At 35.6% G+C, this 10,305-nt stretch overlaps 1 protein-coding gene across 1 annotated transcript in view; it reads left to right on the top strand.

Annotated features, from left to right (window-relative positions):
- Positions 1-6,755, top strand: part of RELN (reelin) — a 147,038-nt gene extending 140,283 nt beyond the window's left edge. Inside the window, exon 64 of the mRNA XM_053464229.1 lies at positions 5,464-6,755. Within this exon, the coding sequence (XP_053320204.1) occupies positions 5,464-5,560 (97 nt within the window). The 3' untranslated portion in view covers positions 5,561-6,755. The remainder of the gene's footprint in view (positions 1-5,463) is intronic.
- Positions 6,756-10,305: the final 3,550 nt, after the last annotated feature.

Below are 10,305 nucleotides of genomic sequence, written 5' to 3' on the forward strand. Positions count from 1 at the left end.
GAGATGGCTTTTGGTTAACCACCTGTTTTGTAGATCAGAGCTACAGTATCTGGTGAAAGATACTATATATCTCACAAGTAACACAAAATAAAAAAATGGCAAAATGCTTTAAGGCTTGCTCTACCCAGAGCATGTTTATGTTTTTGTTTCTGGCATGGTTATTAAATATAAACCATATAAAAATAATTCCACACTCTCTGCATGATGCACATTTAAAACAAACAAATGAATTTAATGAAATTAATTAGATTTGATTTAATCTGAGAATTTAATATCGGACAGAGCCCCTCATGTATGATGTACTGTGAGAGATTGTTGGAAATGAGCTTACCCTAAGATTCTTCAAGTATTAGCTCTTTATCAGTCCATCACCAAGTTCATATTGTAGTCATTCATTGGTGGCCACAAATGTTTTGATAACAGCTCTTCTAGAAAAGATTACTCAATACTCTTTAATACTCAGTACCAGCCATGGTCATAAATCCAATCTATAGGACTATATTTAGTCTATGGCATGATAGTTCACTGTGTGTTGTAACAAAGCAATGCAACACATCTTTCTGAGAGATAAGGGACTTTATTAAAAATAGGGATTAACTCATGACACGCTTGTAGAAAATGCTAAGAAGTTGGTCATTCAAGCCTATTGGCAAAAAACACCCTTCAATAAATGATTTCATCTGAGGGACATTTTCAGGCCGGCATGGCCCTTGAGAATAAACTCTAAACTAGTGTAGTACGTTCCCATACATTGAACCCAAAAGTGTATAATTCTCTATGATATTTCTTTTTTATCTTTATGTGCTTATAAGGTTTCATGTGATGCACATACAAGGTCCCTTTATATTGCAACCACTATCTGTTGATATGCACTTGTAGATTGCTGGAATGGTCTGTGCGTACCATTTGCACATTCTCTGTTTTCTAAGCTGCTGTTAGACACACTCGCTTGTCTGCTGCACAGTAACTGCACTTGATGTTGGCGTGTGCATCTGGAAACCATTACAAGAGTAATATATTGCATTACTGTTCCGCAAGAAATATTTAAGTCTTAAAATTTGACATTTACAAAACCAGAAATCTGTGTGTTCATCTGTGACGTCAATGGTTTCTACATGACATGCTGCCAGTTCAGAAATAGTAATTTAAAGCTTTAATTTTTTGGTACCCTAATAGTTACATATATATATATATATATATTTGGCTGCTTTGTGTTTAAACTACTTTTGTGTAAAATATTAATAAAAATGTAAATAAAACTCACTCTCATCCACAAACATCTGTTATTCCTCATTCCTCATCTCATGATGTTTCTGTATGCTGTGATTTTCTCTCTGTATTGCATGGGCATAAATAGCAAGTAAACGTTATGTGTTACATATTATAACAAAAGTATTATCTCCAATTTCTGTTTTCATAAGAGATGAAAAGTCGCTTATTGCCTCTAAACCTCATCCGTCTTTTATGAGTAATCACAGTGCTGCATGCATAGAAAGGCATTTTCTAACTTGTGTTATATTTCATTATTTGCTTTCCTTGGTTCTACACTAGAGTAAGGTAAGTGCACTTTTCTGTCCCCCTTTGTTTACAATACCTGACTAAAAAAGTAAAGCAAGCATTTAATTTCCATATATTAAGAAGAGGTTACCTGGGCATCATATAGAAATGTTTCGTTGGGTGCTCTTGTTCATCTACATAAATCATTGAGTGATTTATTTATGATTTCAATTATTTGATAATTAAATGATATGACTTATAATTCATTGCTTAGGTGAAATGCAAAAAATAAGCAGTATTACATTTAGGGTTACCTTATCCACTGACATTTTCCCCAGGGGCCCTCACGTATTTCTGATGATGGTATGGTCCACAACTGAGCAAACCTCAGTAATTTTTCAGTAATTCCTTATTAATATTTTATTAGCTTTGATTAAAATGAGAGGATCCAGGTAGGTGCAGACCCAATAAAACCCTTTCTCACATTTTTATGTATACTATGGGAGTAGCCATCTAAATTTCATGTTCTTATAATCTACAAGATTATTCCTAACATTTTCTTATCACTATCATATGGCTGTAGATTGGCTCAGGTAACCTTTGTAAAGATAGGGGAGGAAAATGGACAAAACTTCTGTGTATGAAATGGATGCGATTATGTTGGCCACAGACTGTCAATCTCAGCATCCATGAAGCCAAGTTAAATTTTAAATCAACCAAAAATTACACTACCAAATCATTGAGCATCACGTGTTGTAATCAGAAGATTTCAATAGGTTGCTCTAGCTGGCATTAAGCCAATATTCTAGGCTATAGCAGAAGATCTATATAATTAAATTGATTAAAGTCCCATTAAGGTCATCATATGTTGGATCTGCTTTCATGACTAAAAAAGACTAAATTCATATTTCCAATGTGGGTCATCTGCTGTGGGCTTAGAACTTCCTGTTGCACAGAACAATTACAATACATTGTACTTGATGAGTATTTGGAGAGACACCGAGTGTAGGAATGACATGAGTCAGGAATGAACATTTCCTTGAAATCTACTGCTCTAAGAAACATCTAGGTTACTTTTAGTTCTCTGTAGATGAAACAGTCTATTCCTCATCAGTAGTATTGTTTTGGTCATACATAACTAACCAAACACAAATAGATATATTGTAGAGGATACAGTGCTGTGAAAAAGTTTTTGCCACTTCTCGATTTCCTGTATTTTTGCTTTCTTGTCACATTTAAATGTTTCAGATAATCCAACTAATTGTAATATAAGACAGGCAACACCAGTATACACAAAATACAGTTTTAAATTATTATTTAATTTATCGAAGGTAAAGAGTTAATAAAAAAAACCTGTATCACCCATGTGAAGTAGTTGTCCCCCTAAACCTAATAACTGGTTGTGATACCCTTGGTAGCAACCACTACAATCAAACATTTGACTGGCGATGAGTCTTTTACATGGTGGTGAAGGAATTCTGGCCACTCTTCCTGGCAGAATTGTTTCAATTTAGCCACATTGGAGGGTTTTCGAGCATGAACTACCATTTTTTATGCCCCAGCATCTCAATTGGATTCAAGTCAGGACTTTAATTAGGCCACTAGTTAACAGTCTAGTATACGACAGGCAGCTGCTGGGCAAGTGAATGAGCATCGTTCCTCATTTAAACTCTCCTTGGTTTTCCCTAAAATAGTGACCAGACAGGCAAGCTCAGTTTTCTTTACAGATACACAAAAAAGGGCATGACTATTGTGTATCACTGCTGCAGTATTTTGTATCACTTAAATATACAGGGGTGTTTTTTCTTCAATCAAGATATAGGAGTGGGGCTTCATTTTGGATCTTTGTCTATATCTCCCATAGATGATATTACTGTTTACATATATTAAGTAAAGAGTAAACCATCTAGGACCTATGCACCCACCGGTCTTTTAAACATTTTCTCACATATTATATATAGAACTTGGTTATTGATTTTTTTAAAACCTTTTGGTTCTCCGCTAGAACTTTGTCACCATCAGTTCCCATGGTACTTTCTCCAAATATATATATATATATATATATATATATATATATATATATATATATATATATATATATACATACAGTGTTTCTTGCTGGTTTGTACTTGCAAGTTGTAACTGACATAACTTGACTGGAAACACTCTGGTCCCTTCTTCTCTGGAACAGGGAATACTAAGAAACATTGTTTTCCCCACGTTAAAACCCACATTAACAATAAAAAATATCCTTATTCATAGTAAAGTGCATTTTTTTAAATTATTATAATTTTCTTTTTTTGTTAATGACCACCATTATTGTTAATTCATGAAACCGACATGCGGAAAAACCACTAACAGCCATTTAAAAATGTATTTCTGGCATTGGTGTGCTATGCAAATAGCACTTGATGTTCTTAGTGTTACTGTACCATGAGGTATGTAGCAACATGATACAGTAATGCTAACTGTTTATTTACATGGTTTTTTAAAAAAAAAAAAATCTGGATTTAACAGGATATGTAAATTTTGAAGCCCATAGCGAGGAACTTTGGGATTTGATGTCCTGACACTTAAAAAAAAACCCTTCCTGCTGTTAGCTCCAAGGAAAGTTAACTTAATGTTAATTTTAGGTAAGAGTATAATATTGAGACTGAATCAAATTATCTGAAAAAATCAGGACCTCTCAAAAATCCCTGGCTTAATAGGAGCGTTATACCCATGTAAGCCTCCATTTTATTGCAGTGGGCTTCAACGTTTACTATCCCCTTTCAGTTTGTGTGCATTGATTTAACGGGAAAGTTCCATGTAGCGGCATTCGACCTCACCATAAATTGGGAGAAACCTTTTGGAATATTGACACAAACAGCTTTTAATTCACATTAAGGAAACTTAATGCTTTCGCTTGCATTGCCGTTTTGAAAGTGTAGTTTCTCCTAAGGGCAAGTGATTTTTTGAACTTGTTTAAGAATGCATATTTATAAAGTACTTTGATATGCGTTCTTTGTTGGGGAAGCTGCATGGGACACTGGAGTATCCCTTTAATTCCAGATTTCATGTAAAAAAAATAACAAATAATCTCCCATATTGCCATATCAAAGAAGAATGCATATTGCTTAGTAAGTATTTTAATATTCATTCCATAGTTTCAGCAAAAAAAAATACCATCCTAAAGAGCTACAGCTCTAGAGCTGCAGTGCACCACTCGTTTTTTCAAGTATTGGGTGATTGAATGATTTTTGGGTGTTTGAATTTATATCAGTGGTGATGATTTTTGGGTGATTTATATCGATGGTATTGGGGTAAGCACTCCAATTGGTATAAATTGGAGCTCTTTTCTGTGCCCCGTCCCAGTAAACTTCTCACTGGATGTTTGCTTCTGTCTCATTTTCCTTATCCCCTGGCTGATTTTACTGACGCAGCAAAATCCCTTAAGTATGCTGCCTGCACATGTGTCAGCTTGCATACTTCTATGTTACTGGCACTGATCTCGCAAGCATGTCCATGGTCAGCAAAAACAGGCAGAAGAGGAAGAAAGGAAGACGGGGGTCTCATTTTCTAATTCCAATAAAAAGTCCATGCAAAATTGACTCCAATATATATTTAAAAAAACATAGCTTTAATTTCCATTTTCAATGAATGGTTCATAAAAGTTCATTGGATTCAGTGTCTTGTCACCTCCATAAGCACTTTACTTTCTCTGAAGTAACTTGGCAATTACCGTATGTTTCATTTTAAGTGGAATTTTCCTTTTTTCTGCATATTCCATGATTTATACATTAGTAGATAAATTACTGTTATGTCTAAAATTAATAATTATTTTGAGTGGGTTTTTTTATGTTTACAGAACATAAACTTTGCATGCTACCATTTTATTTTTCATTTCTTAAAGTTCCCATTTTTTTCCCAGACATAGAAGTCTTGGCAATTATTTTGAAAAGTTCCTCTGTTTGTTTCTTCCAACAGCACACGCAAACAAAATTACATGATGAATTTTTCACGGCAACATGGGCTCAGGCATTTCTACAACAGAAGACGAAGGTCTCTGAGACGATACCCATGAGGAATTAAAATATGTCTATCCCTTCTCATCATGTGATGTGTCGCTTTTCATTCTATACAATCAAAACACCGCATCTGGTATCAAGACTTTCCTGTAATTGGCTCGAATAACGAAGAGCCAAGTCTAAGACTGACCATGCACCACTTTTCACACTGTGAACTAATGAGAAGTGACTTCTTTTCTCATCGGTAAATGTTATAATGTTGATGTGTCCGTGGAAAATGTGATCTGTTGTAATATCAGTTTAATCGGCAGTATTGAAACTAAGCAATGTATTCTGTTTAACGTGAAAACATCATAGAGCACAAGGACGTTGAATCTTTAAAATGATTAAAAGTGCAGTATTTACAGTATTTAAACAACCTTTTTGCCACTGAAATATTTAAGTGCAGTGTTTTTCATCTATGTATCATATTTTATAAGATTAAATTATCATGTTTTTGTCTTTTTATGTACTCTCAAACATCACGTGCCAACAGTGCCCCAACTTGTCATGTAGCTGTACAATTTCCCGCGTGTAGTTCGGCTTCCTGAATGTACATGTTGGGTAGTACATACAATCTACGTAATGAAGCTGAAGGTGCACTCACTTTTGAAGACACGTGTATCTTGCAGTCGCATGGACATGCTACTAGGAAAGTAATGTTACATTTGTGACTAGGCTTATGTGACCTCAAAAGATCTCCCCAATGAAAAGTTGTGAATAGTTCCCAAACCAATTACCAGTTTGAAAGTAACAAGTGTTCTAGTTTTTGAAGGTGAATAAACCTGACAGTACCTGCCTCGTGGTGTCTGTGGCATTTGGAGCGCATTGTACTCAGTGACTGTTTTCATTGTGTTCCCGTTTGTGATTTGTTTTTATTGCAGGTCAGTGTATATTCTGCTTATGTACCTACACCAGCAACAGTAGCAAGGCAAAGGATCCCTTGATATCAGGCTTTGTTAGAAATGTTTTACTGTATTATAAGTTCACAAACATAACTCCATGATAAACCGAACTAAAGCCATGTTTACATGTCTAAATGCAGTTCTCACATGAACAATAATTGACCTCCAGTCTTGTGGACTCTAATCTGTACATACCATTGACCTCCTTGAACATATTAACTGCAACTGTCGCCATTGTCATGGATCTCCTTTTATCTGATTAACTGTTATAATGACGTTATGGCAGAAATAAACTGTTCTGAATGTTTGACCTTTTTATTGTTCATTATTTGACCTAAACATAGCTGTGTAGCATTTTTATCTTGGGTTTGATCACATGTGTCGCAGTGTAGGTATCCATGCTTGTTCAAAAGGGTGCCCAGTGTATTCTATACTAGGAACTGCAGCAAAATGAAATCCTCAGTCTGGCTATTCTTAAAAATCACTGTAGCAGACACCTTCTAATGAGATAACACACTTGTCTCAACCATCAAACCTGCCACTTATGGATGATGCAAAATGTAAAATTTTAATTCAGTTATTCAAGTACAAACAGTGTCTGTTTAAACATTTCTGCATTGTATTTTGTTAGAAGGTGGGATTAAAATGGATTTACACAGATGTGTTTGTCACTTATACACTATCTGTGTATAGTGCAGGGCCTACTGCCTATGGTGAAGAATGGTGCTGCAAGACCAGGAAAAAAATATACACCCTGAGCATACCTAACTATATCCACTAGATGTCGCTGTTGCCCTGAGAATGTGCAATCAGCACAACAAGTCCATTTTTCAAGCCAAGATTTTAAATACTGAGCAATTAGGCAAAAATTCCATTCCATGGAATGGTTTTTCTCATGATACAAATTAATGGCTATAAATCACCACTACCGGCAAAATAATACCCTCTGATACTCTGTTTCTTAATATATACACTAATTTATCAATTAAAAACTTACTTTAAAAAATGTACAAAGCAACCAACTAGGAAAAGGATTTGAGTTGTGCTATTGTGTAATTGTATGGATAAAGCATGGTTAATACAAAGCTGTGACCTGATAAAGATGTATTCAAATGCGAAAGCTTTTCTTCTCTTATGTTGCTGTCATAAACCGTCAATCCATGTATATTTGGGCATTACTGACTCTTAAATAAAAATAATCAAGTATAATTGGTTAATTTATGTTCTGGGAATGCAAAGCGGGTTTTAACATATGTTAATTGCACTGGAATTTCACCTCCAAGAATTGGCAGAATTCCCTCACCTAATCACAAGCGAATGCATGATTGGTAAAGGGTATCAATTCAGATTATTCTTCATATTAAGTATAAAGGGAAAGAGAGATTTTAAAAGATGAGAAGTAATGGCAAAGGTGATTCACAGAACATTTTAAGAACTATATAGAGAAATAAGCAATAACAATCCTTTGTTGCCATGATGATTGCGCTCCATTTAGAACAGGAGGACAAAAAAGAGGTAAATTGGGTTGTAAGCTAAATTAAAGTCAACAGGTGGTAGGTATAGTTATGCTACAACAAGTCATTTAAGCCTCTCTGAAGAAGGGACCTCTGAGGTCTTACAAACCCACTTTACATATCACTCTGAATATGCTGGAACACTAAAAGGTATTATAAGCATCAAATGTGGATTTTCATTACATACAGCACATTGAAAGCACCCTTTTACTAGCACACCATGAACAACTACAGGATGATAAAAGCAATTTCAAGGTAAAGGTATATTTTAGCATTGCACATTATTATTTATAGAGGGGGAATTGTGAGGAAAGGGGCATCGTAGTAAACAGAGAAAAATGTTGTTGTTGCAATGGCATTAAATATTTTTAGGATATCTCCTTCTGTCACATGAGAAAATAGAAATCTTTTAACATATAGTTAAATAATTAAGTCTGGACTGAACATCATGGTCTCGGCATTCAAACGTTATAAGAATGACGCTTCTATTGCTAGATTGGATGGACCAGTGCCTTAACAAGCATTCTCCATAATTGTATGCTCTATACACAAATACACATATAAAAAAAAAAAACATTTTTTTCTTAAAATATAGTTTCAGGCTCGAAAATAAAACATAAATATTTGCAATATTAAATATTGTGGCCCTGTTCGTGGTAGCACTGTTGGCTACCGTTGGATCTCATCAGACTCCCTGAAACTCTGACATGAGCCGGCTCTGGAGCTGTGATTAAACAGGCTTAGGTGCTGTGGGGGAGGGAAAAGCCAAAGGGATATGGTGGCTTTCTGTAGAATCTCTCCATATATTTGCAAGGGGGAAACACCAAAAAATTTAAGGGGACTGCTCAGCTACCATATGCACTAAAATAAATATGATGGCTGGCATGTCTCTTTAACGTGACTACCGTACCATCCTGTCAGCTCCATCAGTATTGAGCGTCCACTACAACTGAAATAGCAACTAAAAGCAGTAAATGCCCGGGAATGCTAGGCAGCACACAGCTTCTAATACAAATGAATACAGATAAAATTATAATTTCAGTTTATAGATAAAAGGTACTCTCACTATTGGAAAGAACTTATAGGACAAGATTGTATTGTCCTCAAGTCTGAAAAGGATGACATTTTAGGAGGACAAAGTATAGAGCAAAAAAGCAGAGCCGAAAATTCAATGTCCTTTACAGTGACAAGTTTCTAAAACGGGTTTACACATGGAGAAAACTTATCTATGTGAAATGTTTAAAACAGTTTTTCTTTATGAATTTATACAAGATATATAAATTAGTACATTTTGGTTCATGTCTGATGTGATTACACATGCTTTGAGATAAGGTTGATGATGGCAGGTAGTTCAGTTTTACACCGTCCTCCACTGTCACCCAACAGATAAAACCATTTCATATGGAACGGGGATATCTCAAATCATATCCTTACCTTCTTTGCACAAATCATATAGGATATACTGTTTAGGTCTCTTCTTTAGGTATGCTTAAGATACAACATTATTGATTCTTGTTTGAGTTGTACAGTGATATCAGCTCCCTCTATTATTATTATTATTTATTGTTTTATATAGCGCCATGAAATTCCGTAGAGCTGTACAATGGGATTAGCAGCTTGTACCTGGTGGTCCATCTTAAAAACACTGAAATACATTCCTATTCCGCGTATATTGCTCTTCTCCAGCCTCCTGGAGAAAGAACGATTAGGCACAGGACTGTGAGATGATGACCTTGTGCCCACAGTGTCATTGACAGTACACAGTAACAACAAAACCAAAGATTAAAGATAACAAAGTAAAGAGTAACTCAAAAAGGTCAGACTAGGAACAATTTGTTTTTTTACCCCATTACTTTTTATGTCACTATCTGCACCTGTAGAGTCACAGATCTATATTCTCCTTGAATGACTACCAGGCAGAGGGCTGCTGTGCGGAAGACCACCCTGAGATACAGAGTCGTGTCAAAGCCTCTCCCTGTGACTCCGGATTTATTCTCAATGCCCTATAAAGACTGGAGAAGAAGTTACCCGGATTCGGGTTAAATCAATAGATCTTTGTGGGCATAGCACGTCATTCATGAAGAAGGTGACAAAATATATTAAAGATCACACCCATTTTACGCATTGTTGTCTGTACACAGAACACTAAATCTGCTTTGTCACACTTCCTCAAACTCCTAGATGACAGAAGTGGGACACGAGACAAACGTAAAGTGTCTCATGTACACACCGAACACCATGAGGCACTGCGAGTACCCTGTGCACAAAGTATCATGTCATTTTTAGACTGGGTTCCAGTACTCAAGGTCAATCAGGGCAAGCAAACGGGTTAAACACTAGTTG

The sequence above is a fragment of the Spea bombifrons genome, chromosome 4 (genome assembly GCF_027358695.1).
Source record: "Spea bombifrons isolate aSpeBom1 chromosome 4, aSpeBom1.2.pri, whole genome shotgun sequence".
NCBI lineage: Eukaryota > Metazoa > Chordata > Amphibia > Anura > Pelobatidae > Spea > Spea bombifrons.